This window comes from Gopherus flavomarginatus, chromosome 9 (genome assembly GCF_025201925.1).
Source record: "Gopherus flavomarginatus isolate rGopFla2 chromosome 9, rGopFla2.mat.asm, whole genome shotgun sequence".
In the NCBI taxonomy this organism is placed as follows: domain Eukaryota; kingdom Metazoa; phylum Chordata; order Testudines; family Testudinidae; genus Gopherus; species Gopherus flavomarginatus.
Window position 1 is genome coordinate 40338452 of NC_066625.1, and position 26753 is coordinate 40365204.

The 26753-nt window shown below is 47.0% G+C and overlaps 1 protein-coding gene across 1 annotated transcript in view; it reads left to right on the plus strand.

Moving 5' to 3' along the window:
• The first annotated feature begins 318 nt into the window (after positions 1–318).
• Positions 319–26753, plus strand: part of STRA6 (signaling receptor and transporter of retinol STRA6) — a 40188-nt gene continuing 13753 nt past the window's right edge. The window contains exons 1-9 of the mRNA XM_050968207.1: positions 319–428; positions 13869–13947; positions 15259–15344; positions 17696–17835; positions 18808–18974; positions 19416–19538; positions 23109–23176; positions 24960–25030; positions 26287–26348. Coding sequence (XP_050824164.1) covers positions 319–428; positions 13869–13947; positions 15259–15344; positions 17696–17835; positions 18808–18974; positions 19416–19538; positions 23109–23176; positions 24960–25030; positions 26287–26348 — 906 coding nt within the window. The remainder of the gene's footprint in view (positions 429–13868; positions 13948–15258; positions 15345–17695; positions 17836–18807; positions 18975–19415; positions 19539–23108; positions 23177–24959; positions 25031–26286; positions 26349–26753) is intronic.

The following is a 26753-nucleotide window of genomic DNA, read 5'->3' on the forward strand; positions in this document are numbered from 1 at the left end:
TCATGGTAGAGATTTGGGTTTTTTTTACTTTTGTTTGTATCAGCTGTTGAAATGATGCAAATTCACATTGCAAAGAGTCCTGACTGGAGGAGAGAGATTCTTATCCCCCACTTCCCAATCTGTCAATTTGAACCTCCAGTACCAAGAGCACAAAGTAGCCTGTGCAATCTTAGCATTTTAAACGGACCCTAGAGAACTCCAGGGAAGACATCTGCAGCAATCCTTGTGGGTATTTTTGCTCTACCAAGAACAGAAGGCAAGATTTTTTTTTTTTTAATTCTTCTTTCTTTTTCCCAGCAGAGGTAGAGAGAGAAGGGAATGGCAAACAACAGCTCCTTGGCAGTCCATGGCTCCCTTGCTTACGATGACTTTGCCAGTTCTGACTGGTACATGTATGAATCCATGGAACCCGAGACGCCACAAGATGAGTGAGTGATCAACCCTTGGGGGGTTTTCCCCAGTTATGCCCTGCATTCGGAGGGTGCCCTGTCCTCCATTAGGCAGGGGAATAATTTTTGTCTCAAATTCCCATTTGAGGGGGAGGGATAGCTCAGTGGTTTGAGCTCAGAGCATTGGCCTGCTGAACCAGGGTTGTCAGTTCAATCCTTAAGGGGGTCATTTAGGTAACCTGGGGTGAAAATCTGTCTGGGGATTGGCCCTGCTTTGAATAGGGTGTTGGACTAGATGAGCTCCTGAGGTCCCTTCCAACCCTGACATTCTATGATTCCTGGAATGAAATCTTATTTTTCTGATCAAGGAAAGTAGGAACTCCCCTCCATGCATGCACATCTTTTGCCATCTCCCCACCCTCCCCACTTTCTCCTCGCAGCTACTTCCCACTAGTGACTTTTTAGAAAAATAACCAAATAAAAAATCTGCAATAGCAACACTTGAGTGGTCAGGTTTTACAACTAAAGTCTATGCCTCAGTTTCCACATATTTAAGATGGAACTAATAACCTCCAGCTACCTGGCACATGTGCTGATATCCCTTCAGCATGCAAAGTGCTATGTTAGTGTTATCGGTGCATCACCATAGTGGTGTTTCTTTTTGTTGCTGCTCACGACATCTGATTTGTGTGAAGGAGAAGGTGTGTGATGCAGCTATGTCAATGGGAGAGCTTCTCACACCCACATAGCTACTGCCTCTTGGGGAGATGAATTAACTACGTGTATGGAAAAAGCTCTCCCTTCTTCACTAAAGTGCTGCAGCGGTGCCTCTGTAGCACTGTACATGAAGACAAGCCCTCAGTGTGTGACTTAGGGAGGTAGTGTGGCCTAGTGGATATAATGCTGGACTGGGATTTAGGAAACCTGAGTTTTATTCCTAGTTCTTGCTATTGATCTGCTGGGTGACCTTGGGCAAGTAATTCGCTCCATCTCTGGTTCAGTTTCCCCATCTGTAAAATGAGGTAATGATACTGACCTCCTTTGTAATGTGCGTGAGATCGACTACTGCTAGATATTATTACTACACGACTGACCGCTTTCCATTCCATGCACTTCTATGAGGAAGGCAGGTCTGGTGATAAAGTGCAGGATATGAGGATCTCCAATGTCAGTGTGTGGAGTGCAGGCTTCTGAAAGATACTTCATCTAGGTGGGATTGCCCAACCTGCTTTCCCTCCTATTCATGGCGGCCATTGCATTGCCTTTTGAGTAGGAAAGTAACATTCTCTGTCTAATGGGAGAGGGGGTTTGTCTTGAGCCCAAACTTTCAACAGTCATTAATAATTTTAGGTGCCTTAATTTTAAGGGGCATAACTTGTGACTCCTTTTAAAGGGGGATGATGGTCACAGGTTGGGTGTTCAGCCCTCTATGATAATCAAGTTGGATAACCCAAAAGTAAGATGCCTAAAATCAGGCCTTTGTTTGTTTAAAGCTTGTATTGTATTCACTCCACTGCTCTGCTTTTCACACCCTGCTGTCATCTGTTCTGTTCCTCCCTCTCTTCCTTCCCCCCTGCTCTCTGGTCTTTTTCTCCCATGGTCTATCCTCCTGCACTGGCAGCTCATAGCTTTGCTCCTGATGGCTGGTTCCTGAATCATCTTCTCTTCTTATTCAGCAGTCTGTCAAGGCTGAATCCCCACTCTGGCACTTTTTGAGTACAGAAGGTGGGGGCCCGCAAAGATTTTAAAAATTAATACTGGCCACTCCAGGCTTGTATTAAACTCCCAAGGTTACAGCTTTTCTCTAACATTGGATTGGTAAACGCTGCCACCACCCAAATGCAAAAAAACCCCAAAACAACCCTTGGACCCAGGAAGGTGCACTTGGGAATTCCCCCCTGTGGGGTACCGTCAAGCCCTTTCACCCCTCCCCCCTTTGGGCAATAGCTGAGAAAGAACACAAAGGAAATTAGCTGTTGCTACCAACTAATCAAACAACTTGCACAAACCTCTTAGGACACCAAAAATTCAGTCTTGTTCTTAAACAAACAAGGTAAATTTTATTAAAAACAAAAAAGAAAAAATACATCTGGCATTTAGACTTTTCCTAGATTTTAAAAGGGCAATTCCAAAAATTAAGCATCCAAAATAGCTTCCTTGGGGGTTCAGCTTAAAGGTTACAAGCAAACAAAAGCATCTGGGGTTAGTTAGCACAGAAGAGATACAAAAGCCAAAATAAAGAAATAAACCTGATTTACTAATTTACTTACATATTTGGGAAGGTTTCAAATAAGTAATTCTAGGTATGATCTGATGATTTTTTTCCTACCTGGCTTAAAGCTTTACACAGCATTCCTACTTACTGCTCCATGTCCCTGCACCCAGAGAGAACAACAGACCACAAAGGGAAGGTTTTTCCCAATTTTAAAAAGTTTTAGCCCTCCCATTGGCTCTTTTGATCAGGTGTCCACTCCTTTTCTTTTACCTGTGGGCTTGTTAACCCTTTACAGGTGAAGCAAGCAGAGAACAGACAAGAAGAGGGATTTTACAGCTAACTGGCTGGCTGGGTGTCTATAAAAGGGAGCTACCCATGCTTCATTTATCACAGGCCCCTTATAGAGGCAGCCAACTCTAATTCCATTTCTCCAGCAGCCTTTTCAGAACTCCAGGCTCCTCTTTGATTCACGTGTCCAATCATCCATTCTTCTGGCCAGCCTCTGAGGGCATTGGCTGGCTCTGGTTTTTTTTGATCCTTCATGATTTGCTCATGTACTAAAGATGTTGTGGGTGGGGTATACGGTTAACACTGTTTCCTGCAGAGCTGGCTTCCTAGACAGCCTCTCACCTGGCCCCATCTGCTGCTCTGGCTCCCTGCCTCATGCTGAGAAGCAAGAGGGGCTCAGCAGTCTAATGGGGCAGCATGGAGAACCCCTCAGCATGGAGCTGAGAAGCAGTTCCATGCTGGAGAACTTGGCCATGGGGGAGATCAGCTTCACTGGAGGTTTTCAAAACGAGGATGGGCAGTCATCTGTCTTGGATGGTTTGGACACAACACATCCTGTATCTTGGCAGGGGATTAGACTAGATGACCCTTGCAGTCCCTTCTATCCCTATGGGTCTATGACAAAGTATTAATCTTTGTATTACAGTAGTGCCTAGGGGTCCCATTGTGCTAGCTGCTGTATAAACACCTACTGAGAGTCAGTCCTTGCCCTGAAGGGTTTACGATACAAATAGACAAGCCTGAGAAAGCTCTCCCATTGTACAGATGGGTACAGAGACACTGAGTGACCTACTCAAGGTCATATAGGATGTCTGTGGAAGAGCAGAAAACTGAAGCATTGTCTCCAGAGTCCCATTCCTGTTCCTTAACCACAGGATCATCCTCCTAGGAGGCTTTGTGCCCTCTTCTAGCAGGAGTAGCTTTCAGCACAGCTAGTGTGTGTGTTGAGGGGAAAGGAGGAAAGGGATGGAGGTGGAGTGCAGTGATACTTAGGGTCTCCAGAAATGGGGAGGGCTCACTGATAAGCTGGGGGTGGAGAAAGAACAGGGGGAGAGACAGGGACACACAAGTGGAGGAGTGAGTGAGGAGCAGATTTTCTGTTCCTGGCTTGGACACAAAAACCAATATTCATTTGTTATTAATGCCTGTGGCTGCTACTTAAACCAAAACTCTCTGTTTCTGTCCTATGAGCTGATTTCTCAGGAAGATGAAAACCTCTCCGATTAATGTAGCTCTGCCCCATATCTCCTGGCATCACTGCATGGTGAGGTCGCATCATGCCATAACGATGCCAGAAGAATTCTGCTGTGTGAGGAGATTGAGTTTTCCTCCCTTCCCCCCCACATTGAAAGTGCAAACAAGATGTCAGCTGTAAGAGGGCTCTTCCAGCTCCTGTGCTGGAATGCATTTCTTGATTAATGTGTTGTGTAACCCACCCACCCCTTGAACTGTAAAGTGCCATTGGGCCGCTACCTGCAGCGCATCATCCAAATGATTTACCCTCTGAGACCTGATGCTCATTAAGAGGCCTCTATGTGAATGAGAACTATGGCCAATCATCTGGGAGGGAGGGGAGTATTTACCTGTTTGTACTGTAGCAGTGCCTTGGTTTGTGCTAGCAGCTGTACAAGCACAGAACAAAATGGTGCCCCTTGCCCCCAAACAATTCACAATCCAAGTAAACAGAAACTTGTTATGCCAATATCTTTGTGAAGAAAGGTTTGCTTTATTTCCAGCAGCTCACAGGGTTGCTCTGAGTTTATCTGTTTATTTCAATGAAAACTTTGGGCCAAGAATGTCTGTCACTCCACCACTGGCTTTTATGAAAAGCAATATCGAAGCTTTTGTTACCAATTCCATTCCAGTTCTCTTCTTGACCCCCTTCTAACTTTCTCATTCTTACTCTCAGGTCACAAGTAAATATTTTGGGGGTAAAGTTTCAAAAAAATACAGTTTTCTTTTTATATCTATATCATAAATTCAGTAGAACTTTGCCATAGCACACACCTGACAGCCATTTTTTATGAGAACTATGTCCCAGTCTTTCAGCAAAGATTTACTAAGACTGAAATATGGAAGATGCACATAACCAGGTCTTAGTGAAAAATGCCAGATTTTGGTGAGAATTTTTAACTTTGGGGAGATTTTGGGGAAAATCTCATTCCTTTTTCCCTAATCAAAACTCTAAACACACCCTGCCAAAATCTTCTGTAAAAATGCTCAGGTTTTGAAAATAAAATCAGAATCTTTACCAAGAAAATTGTTACGATTTTTTTCATTTAAAAAAGTAGAAACATTTTTACTGAAATGGAAAGTCTTGCAGAATATTGTCAATCTGGTCTGCAAGCCATTCTTAATTTCCTGCCCTGCCCAAACCACCCCCCAAAAAAACCCCAGCCCCTCAGTGTTCTCATTGAATTCTGGTTTAATCATAATTCATTCAAATGAACTTTATTCTGATAACATGCTTTTCATCCTGAGACCTCAAAGCATTTGACTTACCCCCATTTTACAGAAAGGAAAACTGAGGCATAGGGAAGTGAAATGACTTAACCAAGGGTACTCAGCAAATCAGTGGAAGAGCAGGGCGTAAAACTCAGGTCTCCTGAGTCACAGTCCAGTGCTGTATCAACTAGGTCAGTGGTTCTCAACCATGTGTCCGGGACGCCCTGTGGCTGTGAGCAGGTTTAAGGGGGTTTACCAAGCAGTGCCAGCATTAGACTTTCTGGGGCCCAGGGAAGAATGCCAAAGCATGGGACTCAAGCCCAGGGCCCAAACCCTATCATGCAGGGCTGAAGCTGAAGCCTGAGCAACTTAGCTTCACAGGGACCCCGGCAAATGCCCTGCTTGCTACCCACTAACGCTGTTCCTGGCTTTTACATGCAGAAAATCAGTTGCTGTGGCACAGGTGGGCCATGGAGTTTTTATAGCATGTTGCGGGGGGGCTTCAGAAGGAAAAAGGTTGAGAACCCTTGCACTAGCAACATTGCCTCCCAGGAATAAAGTTCACTTGCTGATGTCAGGTTTTTATTTTGTGTTTATTCAGTTGAGCTCTCGCCCTGCACCATTGACATCAATAGGAGCTCTGCCTTTCACATCAGTGGATGCAGAATCAGGCCTTAATTAATTTGTAACATTTTGGCCACTAGCAATGGGATTCTTTGTTGCTGAGTTCCTCTTGCATTCTAAAAGGCATCAGTCCTTAATCTCTTATGATGCAAAACAATCTATTTTTAAGTCTCTCAGTACACATATAAAATCTTAAGATGGCATCATGTATTTTAAACACTTTGAAAGAGGCTGCTGATGAGTTATGGAATATTCTTGCCTGCCTCCACATATTTGGTACAACCCATTACATTAAAGCTATCTCCATATCAATGTGCTTAACCTTTAAAACAGAACTCAGCAACACAAGAGGAAATAGCTGATGTTTATACAGCTTTGTAGCACGGCGGGCACTCACCACGCAGTGCCTCCTGCTGGTCATCCAGGAATTAGCTCAATTCCAGCCTCAGAGTGCCTCCTGCTGGCTGGTGTCTTCCTACAGTAAGAAGCTTGCTTACTTCTGATCTCCACCACTTCTAGTACTTCTGGCCCTTTGTCCCTCCCAGTGCCCCTTACCTTGGGGTGCTGCACCACAGCAGTGCCCCCCCATTCTGGGTCTCCCCTCCCCAGGAACCCCAATCCCCTGAGCCCATGTCACCTCAGTGACCCACTGCCAGTCCTCATCTAGCCCCTTCCCTCAGGGGCAAACTGCAGTCTGAAGTGGCCACTCATCATCAGCAAGGGGGTTTGGATCTGCTGTCTTTCTAGCCCCAGCTGCCTCTCTAGTACCTCCCTTGGCCTTTAGCAAGGCCTCAGCCTGGTGACTCACAAGGCCAGAGCTCCTCAGCTCTGCCTGCCTGCCTTTCCCCAGCCCTGTTCTGCCTCAGGTACCCTGCTTGCTCTCCCAGGCAGCCTGGTCCACTCTGATCCTCAACTGGAGCAAGAGTTTTCTCTCACTCCCTCTGCTTGCCCTTTTATCAGGGCCAGCTGTGCCCTAATTGGGTGTGGCCACACCTGTGGCTGTTTACCCAACCAGCCTCCCTGGCTGCTTTTAACCCCTTCCTAACCAGAGCAGGGTGACTTACTCACTACAAGCTGGAACCCCTCTCCTTAGGCTGTGGGGGGTGGGGTGGGGTGGGATCCTTTAGCAGTGGGCGGGCTTCTGCCTGCCCACTTCCCAGAACTCAATAGGTACAAGCTGGAACCACCATAAGGTCTGAGACCTTGATATTGCAAAAAGTATTTATAAGCTAATAAACGTAAGGGCAACTCACGATGTTGTTTAGCACTTTTTAATTCAAGTTTGCCTAGAAAAATTAACTCCTGGAGGAGACTTTTTGTTTGTTTTTTTTCCTTTCCATGTTTGTTCAGCATTATTGCATAGGTTCTCTCTTCACTTGTGTCTGTGCCTTGTAAGAAGGCTAGCCCAAGAAATTCTGAGTCCCTGCAGGACCAGTGCTAGGGGTTTTAGCGCCCTAGGCGCACAGCAATTTCGCCGCCCCGCGCCCTGGTCCCGCGGCTCTGGTGGAGCTGCCGCAGTCGTGCCTGTGGAGGGTCCGCTGGTCCGCGGCTCCGGTGGAGCTGCCGCAGTCGTGCCTGCGGGAGGTCCACTGGAGCCGCGGGAGCAGCCGACCGTCCACAGGCACGACTGCAGCAGGTCCACCAGAGCTGCCTGCCGCCCCCTTCGGCAAAATGCCACCCACCAGTAATCCTGGTGCTCTAGGCGATTGCCTAGGCTGCCTAAATGGAAGCGCAGGCCCTGAGTCCCTGTAGAAGGTTCTATTGATTTTTGTCATTTTCCTATCTTGCTGTCTTTTTCTCTTTGCTTCTCTTCCATTTCTGCAAGAGAATGGAGACCTATCTCAACCTCTTTGAAGCCTTTTGAGGAGGCTTAGTCAGCTGGAATCTGGGGGTGTAATTTGCATATTAAAACATGCAGATTAGTTCACTGGAATTTTCACAGTTAGGGCAAGTACTGCCTCCAGTTCTGCTCTAAAGTATATGGGGAAATTATTAGCGAGCAGAACTGGATGGTGCAAGCTTGGCATGTAACTCACATGCTTGTGGTGATCAGGCTTCCTCTTAACATGTAGTTAAGGCACTTCACTGGGACTTGGACAATCTGAGTTCTAATCCTAGCTCTCCCACAGGCTCCCTGGGTGACCTTGGGCCATTTGCTTAATCTCTGGGTGCCTCAATTCCTCAGCTATAAAAATGGGAATAATTCCTTCCACCCTTTCTCTGTCTTGTCTTTGAAGCAGGGATGGTGCCATGAACTGGCTGGGCCCTTGAAGGCAAACTGAGCTGAGCCTTGACTACCACCTAACAGCCCAAGACCCAAGGGCTTTATTAGAATGGTGGTGAAACACTGAAATGGAAGTTTTTCCTAATATCCAACCTAAACCTCCCCCACTGCAACTTGAGACCATTACGTCTTGTTCTGTTATCTGCTACCACTGAGAATAGTCTAGATCCATCCTCTTTGGAACCCCTTTTCAGGTAGCTGAAAGCAGCTATCCAATCCCCCTCATTCTTCTCTTCTGCATACTAAATAATCCCTATCGCCTCAGTCTCTCCTCATAAATCACGTGCTCCAGCCCCCTAATAATTTTTGTTGCCCTCTGCGGGATTCTTTCCAATTTTTCCACATCTTTCTTGTAGTGTGGGGCCCAAAACTGGACACAGTACTCCAGATGAGGCCTCACCAATGTCGAATAGAGAGGAATGATCATGTCCCTCAATCTGCTGGCAATGCCCCTACTTATACAGCCCAAAATGCCATTAGCTTTCTTGGCAACAAGGTCACACTGTTGACTCATATCCAGCTTCTTGTCCACCATAACCCCTAGGTCTTTTTCTTTAGAACTGCTGCCTAGCCACTAATCTATAGCAGTGCATGGGAGTCTTCCGTCCTAAGTGTAGGACTCTGCACTTGTCCTTGTTGAACCTCATCACAACCTTCAAAGAGACACATAGCCAATACTACTATTTCACTCAAGTATCTTCCTAAATGATGATGTTCCTTTTTTGATCTTCGAATTAAAGCTATAGTGATAGACAAGACTTGTTTGCTCATATCACAAGACCTGAACAAACATCTACCCTTGAGATCTCTAACAATGCTGACTTGCATTTCAAAGCTCTATTCATTTACATATCTTCCTAACCAGTCCTTAAGGTTCACATATGGGTCAGGTCAGTCGGTGAGGTGAGTTAATTAATTTTCTGGCCCTGTCATCTTTCAATGAGATGATATATCACACTCATAACATCACAGCCCAATATTCTAATTTGTCCAGGTCCCTCTGTATCCTATCCCTACCCTCCAGTGTATCTACCACTCTTCCCAGTTTAGTGTCATCTGCAGACTTGCTGAGGGTGCAGTCCACACCCATCCTCCAGATCATTAATTAATGAAGATATTGAACAAAACCAGCCCCAGGACTAACCCTTGGGGCACTTCGCTTGATACCGGCTGCTAACTAGATATGGAGCCATTGATCTCTACCTATTGAACCCGATGATCTATCCAGCTTTCTATTCACCTTATAGTCCATTCAGCCCATACTTCTTTAACTTCATGGCAAGAATACTGTGGGAGACCGTATCAAAAGCTTTGCTAAAGTCAAGGAATAACATCCAGTGCTTTCCCCTCATCCGCAGAACCAGTTATCTCATCATAGAAGGCAATTAGGTCAGTCAGGCATGACTTGCCCTTGGTGAATCCATGCTGATTGTTCCTGATCACTTTCTTCTCCTCTAAGTGCTTCAGAATTGATTCCTGAGGACCTGCTCCATAAGTTTTCATGGGACTGAGGTGAGGCTGACTGGCCTGTAGTTCCCTGGATCCTCCTCCTTCCCTTTTTTAAAGGAAAGTCTTTTGGTTCAGTCAGGTCAGTCCTTTGGGTCTTTGGTTCAGTCAGGTCGGTCCTTTCTCTGCTTGTTCCAAAGTCAAGGCGATGTGCCCAGGGCACTGCCTTGTTCTGTCATGTTCAGAATACAATGTGCCTCAGTCTACCTATCACTATAATGGTGTAATGATTCCAACACACCTTTTGTAGGCTGATTTTAAGTCCTCAGATGACAGTTCACGTATAAGTGGAAGCTGTTACTATTGTACGACAATTTGCAATGTTCAGCTAATCAAATAACTTCCTTGGCTGATCAATCCTTAACTCTACATTGTGAGTTAATGATGGACTGTTCCATTGTAACTGCTTATGAGGGTGTTTGGTGCTGTGGGGTATATATCTCACTTCGCCTTGTGACCTTGTTTTGAGTGGCTCATGAGTGGAGAGGAATTCATCTCATACTGCATAGCCACCAGCTGTTTTTGCCTGTTACAGAGGAGACACGCCGCTCTTTGGAGACTTTATTTGCTCTTGTTTATTTTGCTTTTAAAATAAAAGCCATTCAGATGGAAAGTGTGTGGTGCTTCTGTGGGGCTGGGGAATGCTGAGGGTATTCTACACTACCCGCCAGATCGGCGGGTAGCGATCAGTTTATCGGGGATCGATATATCGTGTCTCATCTAGATGCGATATATCGATCCCCGAAAGCGCACCCGTCGTCTCCGGAACTCCAGCAGAGTGAGCGGCAGTAGCGGAGTCGACGGGGAGCTGTGGCCATCGATCCCACGCTGTGAGGATGGGAGGTAAGTTGGAATAAGATACTTCGACTTCAGCTATGCTATTCACGTAGCTGAAGTTGCATATCTTACATCGACCTCACCCCCTAGTGTAGACCAGGCCTGAGATGAAGGGAGACTTCAGACATGGCAAAGGAGAGCAGTTAGCAGAGAAGAGGAACAGGAATAGCTGAATGTATTTGTAAATGCAGACTGCTTGTAGAAGCAGTTAATGATTGCTTTATAATAGGTTTATACACTTGCTGTGTGGTTAGCACTAATTTAAAATGTAAGGTTCCTCTATTGCACTCTGACCATAAGGACAGATGGACAGATTTTCAGTTCTGCTTCCACAGCTGCATCTATAGTATCTATAACTGGATTAATGGTAACCTCAGAACAACTTATAAATACAGAGAGTACGGGTTCTTCCTGGTCTGAAACTCGGCTCTGCAGGAGTCAATGGAAATCTGCTTGGGAAGGCTCATGTGCATATGTTACAGTTTGCCTGCAGTCAGCACAATAGCCCTGATTGCTAAAGGTCAGTATGCTCTCTAAGTATCTAAAACCAAATGGTGTTCAATAATGATGATAATCGTTACAGAGTGTTGCACAGATGTGGCTTTCAGAGCACCTTACAAAGATAGTGAAGCACTATTATCCCTGTTTTACAGATTGGGAAAGTGACACAATGGAGAGATTAAATGACTTCTCCGTCGTCACAGGGCAAACTGGTGAAAGTCAAATCTAGAACTTAAGACTCTAGCTCTGTGCTTGGGCCATTAGACTCCTGGCTGTGTTTCAGACGCCTTTAAACATTCAAATGTGGCTGGATATATGTGGCATAAAACTATAGTTGAGAGGTAACATCAACAGAATGAATGGGGTATTGTCACAGGATAACTCATCTCTGGAGGCTACATCAAAATCAAGGGACCTGTGGGACATGTAATATGAAGCAAGAATGTTTTTCAAACCAAGAGGCTTTTGATCCTCGCATAGAATTCCATTAAAACTAAGGATGCATGAACCAAGGTTTCATCCAAAACTCTTCCTGAACCTTTATAAAGGTTTGGAAAAGTTCTTAAAACACTTTCTCTCTGCCCCCATGTGGATTTTGTGGTACTTCTGTCCTAGCTCTGGAAACTTTTGTGAGCGACTCAGACTGAATTGTAGACTCTGTGCCCCAAGATTGTTCACAGAAATCTGAATTTTTGTTTCCCATTCCTACTCAAATCCTCCAGCTGCTTTTGCCTGATGAAATTAACATAGGACTGGGACTCAGCGTTTGGGGGTGACTGACATTGAGTCTGGCTGGGACCTTAGAAGCATCACCTAGCCTCTCTGACCCCATTCCTCTAAACATTCCCCAGTGCTTTGTCCAAACTATGTGAGGAATAGGTCTGTAATTACCTCCCTCAGCAGCCTCTTTCACAGCCATCAGATGCCATCCTGCTCACATTAAAGTCAATGGCAAAAGGCTCATTGTCTTCAATGCTGGCAGGACTGGGCTTGTTGTTAAGTAACTTGACTTCATATTCAACCTAAACTTTCCTCTGCTTAATTAGAACCTATTGCTCCTCGTTATTTTGCCTTGGTCCACTCTAAACAATTCCCCTTCTCTTTCCTGGCTGTGGTATTTACTTCTGTCAAACACGTTTTACATGATGATCAGTCTCCCTGAGTCACTGAGCTAAGGAATGCATATTGAGTGTCTTTTAATCTTTGCTCATACATAAGCCCTTCCAGCCCCTCTGTCATTTGGTTGCTGTTACTTTTGTAGTACAGGAACTCCTCACTTAAAGTCATCTGGGTTAAAGTTGTTTCATTGCTGATCAATTATTAGAGAACATGTTCATTTAAAGTTGTGCAGTGCTCCCTTATAACTTCGTTTGTCAGCTGCCTGCTTTGTCCACTGCTTGCAGGAAGAGCAGCCCATTGAAGCTGGTGGGGGCTTGGAACCAAGGTAGGCCAATGGCCCCCTGTCAGCTCCCTTAAGTTCTCTGTACTGCAGCCATCCAGCTATCAGTTGCAGGGCAGTTCAGTTGTCCGTCCCCCCACTGCCCTGTGCTGCTCCTGGGAGCCTCCTGCTTGCTGTGTGAGAGGGGCGGGGGGGAAGATGGCTGCTGATATCAGGGTATCCCCAGTGCCCCTGCTCCTTTGCCCCATCAGCAGAGCAGGGGAGGACAGGACAGGGATCAGGACAGAGGGAGCTTGCTGGCAGCAGGTACTGTCTCAACTTGCTGATCTACTTAAAAGGGCAATGTATGTATAGTAGGGACAGTGTACTTTTATAATTATAATAATTGGAGATATACCTATCTCCTAGAACTGGAAGGGACTTTGAAAGGTCATTGAGTCCAGCCCCCTGCCTTCACTAGCAGGACCAACTACTGATTTTTGCCCCAGATCCCTAACTGGCCCTCTCAAGGATTGAACTCACAGCCCTGGGTTTAGCAGGCCAATGCTCAAACCACTGAGCTATGACTCCCCCCCTTAAAGGGACAATGCATATATATATACATATATATACATATCTATCTCTCTCTCGACACACACACACACACCGTGCCTTTCTCTCACACACACTCACGCATGCATACGGTGTGTGTCTCTGTGTCTGCGCCTCCTTTCATTCCTGCTACCTGGTAGAGTGTGAGGCTACATTAGCAACAACATGTTAACCCTTGAGGACTCAGCCAAATGTTAGTTCATCATGTAGCAGAAAGGCATTCCCTGGGAAATATCCTACCCTCTGACTCCACCACTTCAACCAATCATCATTGCTGTGTACAGTATTAAATTATTTGTTTAAAACGTATACTATGTATATATGTGTCTGTGCCTGTGTGTGTATATATAGTCTTTTGTCTGGCGAAAAAAAATTCCCTGGAACCTAACCTCCCATATTTACATTAATTCTTATGGGGAAATTGGATTCATTTAACATCATTTCACTTAAAGTAGCATTTTTCAGGAACATAACTACAATGTTAAGTGAGGAATTACTGTACGTATCCTTTCCTATTAGTGGAATATATTTCAACTACTATGTAAAATCTACCTAGCATCCCTTTGGGCTGCTCCTCAGAAGGCAAGCTTTTTGTTGGCATGGCTAAGTTATTGACACAAGTGCAATCGATAGGGAATCTAAAATATACTTTTCCCTTGAGGCTGGAAGGACACCTACTGCAGAATTCTCCCCAAGCTCCTCTAGGCATAGCACATGTGATTACAGAAGTCTTTGGTCCTCCTTTATGTAATGAATATATTTTGAGTGGATTTATTTATTTTCTTTCAGTGTGCTTCCTAGTGTTATCCTAGCCTGCAATCCCACCATCTCCTACCGTCTTTATCACACCTGCATGGCTCCTATATCTGTAAGTATCTGCAGAGATTCCATCTTTGGATGAGGCTGGGCTTGTTCAGCTTTCTGAGGGAAGTCTCGTCTGTCCATCCGTGTCGTTGAGACAGTAATTACTGGGGGAGCTTCTCTGGCCGGGACTATCCAGAAAGTCAGATGATCATCAAGGGCCCTTCTGCCCTTAATCTGTGAGCCGTGCTCGTGAGTGTGATATGAGTGCCTGCACTACTCCTGTCCATTCTGTTTCTGTCATGTGGGGATTGGAGGTTTAACTCAGCAGAGCTGTCAGTCAGGCACCTCTTTAGGTAGCTTATCAGAAGAACAGATGATCTGCTGCAGCCCGGACTTTGTGTTTCCACCTGCTGCCCAAGGTGTTGCTTTTAGGGTAATTTGGTCCCTGTGTCCCACTCAGCCTTTGACCCCTCTTCAAAGGCTCCCAGGAAGCATGCCAATAACAGTAGTCATTTTGCAAGATAGATGCCTGTCCACTAGAACTCCACTGAAATCCTCTTTGCCTTCAACTCTTCACCCAGGCCACTCACTTGGGCACTAATTGGTAATGACATTTGGTCACCACCACCCAAAGTTTAGAGTAGTTGGGAGAAAAACCTAAATAACTGGGCACTCCTCTTGGCCTCTCTGGAGTTCCCCCATTGCTGATCATGCTTCCCTTCAACAGAGTCATGCTGGGGCCTAAGTGGCCCTAGCAGAACTAGTTGAGCCTGTATATCCACAAGGTTAGGAGAGCCACCCAGCACAGGGACAAATCTGGTGTCCTGGAAACGGGACTATTACCACAAAAGGACAGTGCATCTAAGGTGAAACCACTGGAGTGATGGAGGAAGGAAGAGAGGTTACAAGGAGTGGGGTGGCAAGAGACTGTATTGACCCACTTTGTTCTGTTCAAATACTGGGGTGAGGATAAGGGCCAGATCCTCAGCTCATGTGTATAAATCAGCCTGGCTCCGGTACAGTCAATGGGAGCTACAGATGTACGTCAGCTGAGGATCTATCTCCCTTTCTTGTTCTCTGGTTCATTCTGGGACACACGGACCGTGTTCCTGCCCTTTATTCAGTTGCTTCACCTACCTGCGCGTGGGAGCCGCAAGCCCTCTCAGGCAGGGACTGATTTATTGCCCACTGTTGATTCCCTGTTGCTTAGACCTATAAGCATCTCTCTGTTTGGCACCTTCTTGCACAGCCGCACCCCTCATTGGGTATCTGACATCCACCCATGGGGCCAGTGTTTAAAGAGATGGGGCCAGGGGGTTGCACCCTCATAGGTACTTGTACTGTTTTGATTATTTGTCATTGGCTTTCTTTGCAGCTGGCCGTCCTGATAATCTTGTCTCTGTTGGTGAAGCGCAAGAGCTTCTATAAAAGCTCTTGGAATGGAGCACCTGGACTGTTGAGGTACCCAGAATAATCCCATATCCACACCTCTGCACATATCCACCAACACTGCTCCCTTTGCCCCACAAGCAACCTTGGCTGAGGTTTACATTTGTTTTCATGTGACTCTGCACTCCCTGATGCTGTTCAGACTGGAATTGCTGAAATCTCTCAATGGACCCGATTCCTCAACTGTCTCTGATTTTGCCATCTGAAAAGATTGTGAGCACAGTTCGGTGGGTGCACTTATTAGCCCTTAGTGTATCTAGTGTTCTGATTTTCAGACAGTTGGCTATTGGGTAGCTTGGCACTTTACAGCATGGCATGTAACTAGGCTAGGAGGTGAAATGGCAGATGCAGAATTCAAGGCTGTGTTTCAGATCCCAGGCTAGAGCAGGAAGGGCTGGATCAGTCTCTTTCTAGTCAAAATTTTCAGCTATCTCCAAGTTCACAGTAAGAATCTTAAAGTTTGGAGCTTTATCTAACCTGATTTGAACCTTCTTCGCTTTACTGCTTTCATGGCTTTCCCCCCCTTCCACTCCTCTTCCCCCAGCAAACTGACCTAAGAGCATGGGGAAGCTTTCCTTTAGGCAAACTAAGAGCTATGACCAGGATGGTTGCTTCTGAGTCACTCTGCCATTCGTGTGGCAGCCCTGATCAGAGAAGATTAGGGTTGGAAGAGACCTCAGGAGGTCATCTAATCCAACCCTCTGCTCAAATCAGGACCAACACCAACTAAATCATCCCAGCCACGACTTTGTCAAGCTGGGCCTTAAAAATCTCTATGGATGGAGATTCCCCACCTCCCTAGATAACCCATTCCAGTGCTTCACCACTCTCCCAGTGAAATAATGTTTCCTAATATCCAACCTAGACCTCCCCCATTGCAACTTGTGACCATTGCTTCTTGTTCTGTCATTTGTCACCACTGAGAACAGCTGAGTTCCGTCCTCTTTCAAACCCCCCTTCGGATAGTTGAAGGCTGCTATCAAATCTCCCCTCACTCCTCCCTTGTGCAGTTCCCTCAGCCTCTCCTTGTAAGTCATGTGCCCCAGCCCCCTAATTATTTTCATTGCCTGCCACTGGACTCTCGCCAATTTGTCCACATCCCTTCTGTAGTGGGAGGACCAAAACTGGATGCAATACTCCAGATGTGGCCTCACCAGTGCCAAATAGAGGGGAATAATCACTTCTCTCGACCTGCTGGCAATACTCCTCCTAATACAGCCCAATAAGCCATTGGCCTTTTTGGCAACAAGGGCACACTGCTGACTCATATCCAGCTTCTCGTCCACTGTAATCCCCAGGTCCTTTTCTGCAGAATTGCTGCTTGGCCAGTCGGTCCCCAGCCTGTAGTAGTCCATGGGATTCTTCTATCCTAAGTGCAGGAGTCTACACTTGTCTTTGTTGAACCTCATCCGATTTCTTTTGGCCCAATTTTCCAATTTGCTAGGTCACTCTGGACCCTATTCCTGCCCTCCAGCATATCTACCTCCCCCCCAGCTTAGTGTCATCTGTAAACTTGCTGAGGGTGAAATCCATCCCATGATCCAGATCATAATGAAGATGTTGAACAAAACCAGCCCCAAGACCGACCCCTGGGGCACTGTGCTTGATACCGGCTGCCAACTAGACATTGAGCCATTGATCACTACCCGTTGAGCCCGATGATCTAGCCAGCTTTCTATCCACCTTATAGTCCATTCATCCAATCCATACTTCTTTAACTTGCTGTCAAGAATACTGTGGGAGACCATATCAGAAGCTTTGCTAAAGTCAAGATATATCACATGCACCGCTTTCCCATATCCACAGAACCATATGGATCATGAATTCCCATGACCTTACTGTTTAGTCTGTAAATCACCATGCATGCCTTTGGGGCAGTAGAAATAAGAATTATCCACCCCTGAGAGAGGTTGCAGCTCCATGTTCCCTTCAAATGTGACTGGGACACTCAGCAACTACCATGAAGAACCACCTTTGTCCTTAGGGCAGCTCAGAGAAGGCCAGAGTGTGGCTATGGCAGGGTCAAGTTGGGGCTCAGTTTCTTCCAGCTAAACAAGGGGCATGGGGGACCCATCCAGATACTGTGGTGATGAGCCGTGCTGGAAAATGGGACACATGGGTACATCCCACTGGTCACTCAATGGGGGCTTTATGATAACTCCCTATCCCAGCTGTTGTGTGATGCTCCTAGTGGTTACCCTTTGTGGCAGAGACAGGTGGATGTGGTGTCCCAAACCTCTGTGCCCTTCTCTCTCAAGCTGTCTGCAGCAGAGGGAAAGGTGGTCTCCATGGGGAGGTGGGGGTGAGGGGCACCCTATCTGTTCTCATTCTAACCCTCCTCTCCCACCCACCAATTGTTGCAGCCCTGTGAATTTCTTGGAGGCGGAGGACCACCAGGGGCTAGTGGCAGCAGTGTTTGGAATCCTCTTCTCTTCTGTTTGTGTGCTGGTGCTGGATTCCGACCCCCTGCCTTTCATTGCCAGCTCCTCCCCACGTAGTCGAGGTAATGCAGGTGGCACTGGGCCATCCCTTTCTGAAGTTTGCGGATGTTTTGCTATTTCAATCCATTGGTACCCTCAGAAGCTAGGGCTGTCCCCACAGGCTGTCCCAGGTGGGCACAGGGATCTCGTTCAGACCTGGTGCAGGCTTTCCTCTAACTGGGTGATACCCTGAATAACTGTCTACGTTTTTTGGCTACATTTCCCCCACACACACACATTTGTTCATTTTAAATATGTTGGGCCCTCCCTGACCCTGCACCTAGGCAACATTTGACCAATCTATTGCATTTCCTCTTGCACACAAATCAGTGCAAACATACTCCACATTTTCAGACAGCATATGCTATTGCTAACAATGGACCATTTTACAACTGGGGGAGGAGGGGGTGGGGCTTTGTTGAAAAAGACAGAGCTGTTGTGACTCAGGCCAAACTTTGTGAAGCAGCCTTGTGCTCTGTCAGGCCCTGCCTAGTACTGCCGTTCCATCACTTGCATTAGTACTGGCGGTGCCTGCCGTAGAGGCACTGGGAAGCCAGAGCTCCAGTTGATGTGAATGGGAGCTGCAGATGCTGAGTTCCTCTGAAATGAAGCAGACAAAACCAACTGGGGCTGGAGGGAAAGTGCCTTGATCTAAAAGGTGAGGGTTCATCTGAGCTTCATATGGCAAAGCAAAGGCATCCCAGCAGTTAAACTCTGCTAAGCGAAGGCAGCACCGCTAAGGTCTCATCCAGTGAGCATTTTGCATGGGGCAGGCTGATGCGAAGCCCTTGTGTGATGGTGGTGCCAAGGGGAAGAGAGGTGCCATCGCTGGCTGTCCCTGCATGCCGTTAACATGGACTAGGTTTCCAGTCTCCAGCTTTGGGTGCTTAACATCTCTTAACCCGATATACAAGTCACGGGTATCACTTTGCCTATTAATCCTTGTACTGAGAGCTCTGCAATTTTGTTTTTTCTCTCCCCTCACTCTTGTTTAGAGTACTGGAAGATCATGGCTTTGCTCTATTACCCTGCCTTCTATTATCCTTTAATTGCATGCGCCACAATCAGACACCGAGCCGGGTACTTCGTAGGCTGCTTGCTCTCCTGGTGCCACTGTGTGGTCCATATCTGGCAGAAAGTGGACTGCCCTCAGTCGCCCAAGGTAAATGCAAACGAGATGCATAACCTGAGCATTGTTCTTCCTTCCTGGTCACATCAGCTACTAAAGACATCTCCAGGTAAGTGGAAAGGGAGTGGGGATGAATGGCTGGTGCTTGGAACTGGGAGACTCTCTTTCACGATGAAGCCTCAAGTCAGGTTCTTCTTGAAGGAGCCGAAGGTGTGCATAAATGTAGTGCAGGCCACATCAGAGCTGAGCCCTTGCAACCTCCTAACCCAATGCAGATGGAAAAAGGCTTTTGGCTATTGCTGCATTCTGGGCATCTGCAAGCACCTGAGGAACCCTAAACTGAATCTGAACTCTTTGGATGGAGGGGAAACAGGAGTAGGAAGTTGTAGTATTCTATGTACTGTGACCTAGGTACAGGTTTGTGCTGAAGTATGAAGTGATAACCACACTTATCAGCTATCCCCTTCTCCCCAGATTTACAGATATTATTCCCTGCTGTCTTATGTTCCTATTATCCTCTGCCTCATTGTCCTGAGCATTTGGTATCCAGTGCTGCTTGTCAGGAGCTTCACACAGAAGAAACCAGCTGCTAGAGAGGTAATACACTGCAGCTTTCTATCAAATCTATGTTATGTTTACTCCGCTAAGAGTCAAAGAAAATATCAATTTCCCCCCTTATGTTAGTCGCACTCCTGTGCAACAGTTATGTACCAGTTATTGGTTCAAATTTTGATCATATATGTGAGCTAATTAATTAGTGAATGAGACTTTAGTATCAGTGACCAGAGCTGAAGATGTGCCCAGCAGACCAGATGTGGCTATAGAAGAAACAAAAAATGTGTCATGAATCAGACAACTTTCAAGAAATATGCCATTGCCTGTATTTTATGTCTTTTTTTTAAAACACATTTTGTAGTGTATTGTCTTATTGGCATGAAAACTGGTCAGTTTTGCAATACTTTAAATGCCATGTGTATAATTTTTTTTTCTTAATAACAGGACTCTCCTGTTTTTATGTGCAAAATAGATCATCCGCATTTTGTAGTGAAAATGCTTGAGGTACTGATCTTTGTTTTCTGAAGTCCATGGTCATTGAATGCTTTTGACTAGTCATTGCTCTGCCAGATGGTTTTCTCATATCGTTACCACATCTGTCCGGCCTTCTACTTAGAGTTTATCTACAGGGAAATTTACTTGCAGTAGTTCCCTTTGTGGGCACACTCTTGCTCCCGAATAGCTACTGTGTGACTTTTTAAAATTCACGCCCCATCCTAATCCAAAATAACTTTCAAGTGTAGACAAGCCCTTAGGGTCGAATGAGGCCACCCAAGTTCTCCAATTGTAAGGCACACTTTCCGCATCCAACTTTGCACACTGGGATGATTGTGTGCACAAACTGAGTGCTTCCGAGTGCATCACTTGCTCACATGCTATTTATGTCTGTATCTCGTGTGCAGGCTTAATCAGCTGAGCGGATAGCAATGGCTGGGTGAAAACCAGAGGCAGGCTCTGCAAAGGTGGCCCTGTGTGTTTCTGTAGAGTTGGGCTTCAGGAACTGACTTAGCTAAACACTAAGCTGTGAACAGAGCCTCTAGTCCAGGGTTTCTCAGACTTCATTGCATCACAACCCTCTTTTGACAACAAAAATTACTACGTAACCCCAGGAAGGGGGACCAAAGCCCAAGCCCTGCCGCCCTGTAGGGCACCGAAACTTGAGGGCTTCAGCCATGGGCGGTGAGGCTCAGACTTTGGTTTCAGCCCTGAACCCCAGCAAGTCTATTGCCAGCCATGGTGACCCCATTAAAACTGGATTGCAACCCACTTTGGGGTCCTGACCTGCAGTTTGAGAACCACTGCTCTAGTCCAAATTCTGAAAATATTTGATTAGCTTTCCCCACTGTATTTCATTACTTCTGGGCTCCAGGTAAGATCAGAAGCTGGAATGGTGGAGAACAGGCTGTTCTAGGGGAACTTCTGGCTTGCCCAAAAAATGGAGGAAGTCAATGTCCCCATGAGCTTGCAAACCTATGGGTGTCAGCTGAACATCAAACTTTTATATGTTCATTTGAGCCAACCTGCTGAGCCTCTTCACTCAGTTCTATTGACTCTCCAGTAAACCCTATCCCGGATTCTGTATTCATCAGTTCCCACCCCTGACTCTGGGGCTTGCAATCACTGAAGTTACTTTTTAATCATTCTTCCAAGCCAACAAGCCTTCCTATTTTATTTCCTCTCTGCTGTCATGGGAGGAGGGTTCAGTGGTTCAAGCATTGGCCTACTAAACTCAGAGTTGTGAGTTCAATCCTTGAGGGGGCCATTTAGGGAATTGGGATAAAAATCTGTCTGGGGATTGGTCCTGCTTTGAGCAGGGGGTTGGACTAGATGACCTTCTGAGGTCCCTTCTAACCCTAATATTCCATGGGCCTAGTAGGCAGCCTTCCTCCACATCCAGCATCAGCCCTGTTTGAAAAGGGGCCTGAGATACTGAATTTCCTCTTTCCTTGCAACATCATGATTGCACCCCAGCCAAGTGTCATTACATGCAAGGGGGATTGGAAGGTGCTCATCTCCCAAGCTTGAGTTATCAATCTTTAATGCATCAGTTCTGTTGATGCTTGGTCACCTGCCAGGATCCTACCCCTTGGAACTCAGCTTCAGTCACAGTCCCATAATGCTGCTATTTGGCACTTTAGTTGCTCCCACCAATGTGCAAGGTGCTCCTGTCCTTCCCTGTATCTCCCAGAGTAAGAGGAGTGTGCCTGCAGTTCAGTGCATAACAGTGGTGCTGGAACTAGGGGTGCTGCTGCACTTCCTGGCTTGAAGTAGTAATAAAAAACACCAAATACATGATTTCCATGGCTTCTGTCATCAGCATTTCCACTATAAAAATTGTTCCAGCACCTCTGGTGCATAACAAACTTCCTGTGATGACAGCAAAGCAGCTGGCTGTTGTTCAGCATGGGAATGCTTCCATTTTGAGTTGTCTTGGAATGATCCAGGCTATGGAAGCCATCTGCGGCCATCATTCTGGGCTGTGAGGAAAGAAGGCAATTAGTCTAACATGTTCTAAATGCCTGCTCCTCCTACTTCAGCATAGGTGCTGTCAATCCTAATCCTTGAATCTTTGCTGAGAGTATTGCCTATTCCCTACCTGCTCCTTCTGGCTGAGCCCCTGCCACTTGCCACCTCCGTGTCCCAAGTTCTCCAGATAAACCGTGCTAGCTGCAAGCTCTTGGCGCACTGGCTGTGCCCACGAGTGCCCCAGAGGACAGCGGGTTTGATGGTTCTGGTTTTTTTTATCTTGCTGTATTTGGAAGGAAAGAAAATCTCTCTTCTGTGTAAACTCCTTAGCTCAAGAAGCTTAGGCATCAATGGGTCCCATTCAACCCAGAACTGATGTCTCATTGTTTGCCCCCTAAGTTTTCATGGTAGGATGGGATAATCCCTTAGGATCAGACAACCTTTGTTTGGAGGATATGGGGGGAAACCTATTTAAAAATGTAATAACACACACTCCCTCCCTGACCCCCAACCCAAAACACACACAAATCCACACCTTGCAGATTTCTTAGTGTTATACCAAATCCTGGATTTAGTCTAAAGAACCCTCTAGTTAATCTAAATCCTGCTCCCAGCGTTTCTCAGCATTGGACTGAGTGTTTTCCTTTTGGTCAGTCTGGTATCAACATGGTCTTCTGGTTTGGAGCCTGCAATTGATATTTAGGCTCTAGTGAATGAGTCAGTTTTCTTCTGGAGTGATTGACTCAAATGTTTTGTTGCAAAATGGCAATAAAAATTGTTCATCTAAAATGAAGATTGGGTAACACTTCTTGGTGGGGAAGTTTTATTTCTATAGTTGAATGCAACTGCTTAATGACTCTATTTATAAGAAGATACTAGATGTTGAATCAATTCAATATTGGAGGCTGCCAGTAGATGATGCAATGCTTTCCCTAAAGAATGTATATAGGGAAGGGTTTTCTTTGGACAGGGGTCAAAAGGGAAGCAAGAATTGGACAAAGGTGGAAACCTTTGAGCACAGGGCTACCTATAGGGCCTTTCTTGTAGATAACCACTCTAAGGAGAGAGAACCACGGCGTTGTTTCAGGCATCTGACTGTGTCCTGTATCCAAATAACAAGTGGGCTTTTGTGCTGCTTTCTTTAAGGTTGTAGGGAGTGGCTATTACAATGAATACCTGAAGACTATCCTGGCCAAAAGAACACACACAAGAAGGTAACGGCCAGAACAATGCTCTTCCTCTTCCTCAGGAACTCTGCCTGGCTCTAATCCAGTGTTTCTTACTTGGGGGGTTGTGACCTTCTAGGGGGTGAGTCACTAAATGCAATGGGGGGTTCTGAGTACAGCTACATTTTAGTCATGGGTATATTTAGTAAAAGTCATGGACAAGTCATAGGCATTAAATAAAAATTTACGGCCCGTCACCTGTCCATGACTTGTACTATATACCCCTGAATAAATCTTTGGGGAGGAGGGTGGCCCAGGGGCACCATAGGTGCTTGGAGGGGTCAGCCCAGGTGGGGGTGCTGGGGAAGGGGAGAGGAGGAAGAGGAGGGTTGCCAGGCATCAAGTTTTCAACCAGAATGCTTGGTCGAAAAGGGACCCTGGCGGCTCTGTTCAGCACCGCTGACCAGGCCGTTAAAAGTCTGGTCAGTGGTGCAGTGTGGCTAAGCCAGGCTCCCTGCCTGCCCTGGCTCCACGCAGCTCCCGGAAGTGACCAGCACGTCTGCTCCTAGGTGCAGGGGCAGCCAGGGAAGCTCCGTGCACTGCTCCCACCCTAAACACCACCTCTGCAACTCCCATTGGCTGGGGAACACCCGGGAAAGGGTTTTGGGTTTTGTGCTTCCCTGCAAGTGGTGACATCCCTCAGCTCCTAGGCGGAGGTGCAGCCACACAGCTCTGCGTGCTGCTTCCTCCCCAAGCACTGGCTCTGCAGCTCCCATTGGCCAGGAACCGTGGCCAATGGGAGCTCCAGGGGTGGTGCCTGCAGACAGAGGCAGCATGCAGAGGCCCCTGGCTGTGACTCCCCCTAGAAGATGAGGGATGTCACCACTTCCAGGGAGCCCCCTGAGGTAAGCACCGCCCAGAGCCCTCACCCCCTCCCGTGCCCCAACACCAGCCTTGAGCCCCCTACCCAAACACCTGCTGGGGGGGTGGGGTGGGCAGTGGCCCAAGATTGCCCCAGCAGCGGCTGGTGCGGCTAGCCCAGGGGCCACCCGAGCTGCTCAGGCAGCCCCCAGGCCAGCTGCATCAGCGGCTGCCGAAGTCACGGATTCCGTGACTTTCTGTGATTCCATGACCTCCGTGACAAGCTCGCAGCCTTAGTTATGAGACATGGAAAACTTCATTACAGTCTAAAGCAAAGAAAATCTCTCTTTCCCTTCTCCACGCACCTTTGTCCTCCAATGTCAAGTATTCTGTCACTCTCTCAAAACACACACATTAGAAAAGCAAATGTAATCTATACTGAGTTTCATACATGACCATCATGCTGTAGTTCACACAGGAATTCAGGGCAGTCCTATGACCCATCTCATACAAGGGTCAGACTAGACGATCCCACTGGTCCCTTCTGACTTTGGATTCCATTACTCTTGTTATCACTGACACTTCTTTACCCTTATACCAAATATAAGGCCATTTTGACAATTTTGACATAAAATGAGGGGTGACTGGCCCAGAAAGGTTGAGAAACACTGCTCTGAACAGTGCTATTTGCTGTTGTTTAGAAAGGAAGCTGTTCTTGAGTAGCTGAGCAGGAGGTAAGCTCAGGACCACACACATTGGCCGGGCTGTGCATGGGGAGCCTGGGGCTGGAGTGGCTGTGCATGCTACAAGTCAGGATTGAGATGTATTGGCAGAATACTAGCTTCATCAGAACTTCCACCCAAGAGGGCAGGCTGTTGGTGCTGATCGATAAGTGTTAAAAAACAAAGCAGTGCTTTTGTTCTGGGCCAAATGTTTCATACCTGACTCATCGCAATTCTTCCTCTTCCAGCTCCAGGAAAGTAAGTCTCCTTCTGAGGGCCCAGATGTATTTACGTTCTTACATCTACACACCCCAGGAAGGTACTGTATGACAAGATCTTCTGATGCGTTCTTAGGCATATCAGGGTCTCTGGCACCAGACTTCCTCCCATGTGAAGTAACTGTGTTTCTTGTCTCTCTCTCTCTCAAAGCATCTATGCCCAGGCAGCTGCCATTCTAAATATGCACAACTCCTCAATTTGCATGAACTGTCATCTTTGTGAGAGGAAATTTGAGGCATTGCAAGGAGCGGCTAACTCCATTGGCATAATATCCTTGTGTCCCAGATTGCATGAAGGTTTCTGTGTCATTAGGCTTCTTCCCTCATGCACTTGTTTAGCAGTTCAGTTGACTGTTGTTGCATCGACAGATGAGTGGAGGGTGGAATCTGGAATCTAGATGCACTGAGGAAGGCCTGGATGAAACTATAGTGGTGGGGATGCTTTTGGGTGGAAGGAGAGGTGTCAGACAGCTACAAACAGATGTAACAAAACTAGATGGATGGCGAGAGTGACTGTAGCAGGGTGGTCCCTTGCTCCTGCCTGGCTAAAAGCTGGGCTGACTGGGGAAGCGGCTGCAGCTGGGCCACACCCCAATCCGGCCACAGCTGGCCTGTATAAAAAGGCTGGAAGCAAGGCACTTAGAGTCTCTCTCTGCTTCTATAGAAAGAAGGGCCTGGCTGCTAGGGAGCTGAGCAGGGTACTAGGAGTGGGGCAGGGCTAGGGGAAGGCTAGAGGAGATAGGGAGCTCCAGCCTGGAAAACCCCTAGGCTGTGGGCCTAGCTGAGGGTCTAAGACCAGTATTGGGGCTGCGGAGTGGCAGCCCAGCTACAGAGAGAGGCAGCAGGTCCAACCCAACCTTGCATGTGATGAGTGGCTGATACACTGCAGTCTACCCCAGTGAATGGGGGCTGAGTGATGTCTTGGCTACTGACAGTCTGAGGCAAGGTGGGGATAGGAGGTGGGGGGTTCCCCTGGGAGGGGGAGACCCAGAACTGTGGGGGTACTGCGAGGGGAGCAGCACCCAGCTAAAGGGGCACCGGGATCCTGAGAGGGACACGGGGGCCAAGCTGTGGCAGATCACCAGCCAGCAGAGGGCGCTCTGGGCTGGAAATTGAGCTAATTCCCTAAGACACCAGCTGCAGGGGTGAGTCTGCACACACTTACACTGACTGACACTGTGAAGGAACTGAAGTTCAGATGGATGCCTTTTGCTAACTTGCCACCCTGCTGCTCTTAAGCCCCAAGCTGGAATTGGTCTCCTGTCTCATATGTCCCCCTATCATTCTGGGATTTCAGGGTTCCAGGTTCCTCTGAAGCTGGTTCTCTCTGTAACCACAGCTGTGATTGCTGTTTACCAGGTAAGCCTGTGTCAATGCCCCTTCTGGACCCATGGTTGGCCCTGACAGCCTGTGCTGTTGTTTCCCATGCCCTACTTACATTCCATGTGAGTGTGGAAACAAGATGGGCAGCCCCATCCAATTGCCAGGCTTCCCCACCTGTCCTATCCCTTCTGTGGCTTGACCTGGGCACTGCGAGGGTTCTTCCGGGAGCAAGCAGGATTAACCTCAATGACAGACTGCATTGTCCCAAAGGTCACTCCTGCCTGACGGAGCCTGCAACACCCCTCTATACTCAATGCTGCTGTCACTGTGCTGTGGCAGGGTGATCAGCTTCAGCAAGGACCAGGCTCTGGTCACAGCCCTGCTTTCTATCTGCAGCAGGGCTAGATGTGGCAGCTGCCCACAGCTCTCTCTGTTGGTGTT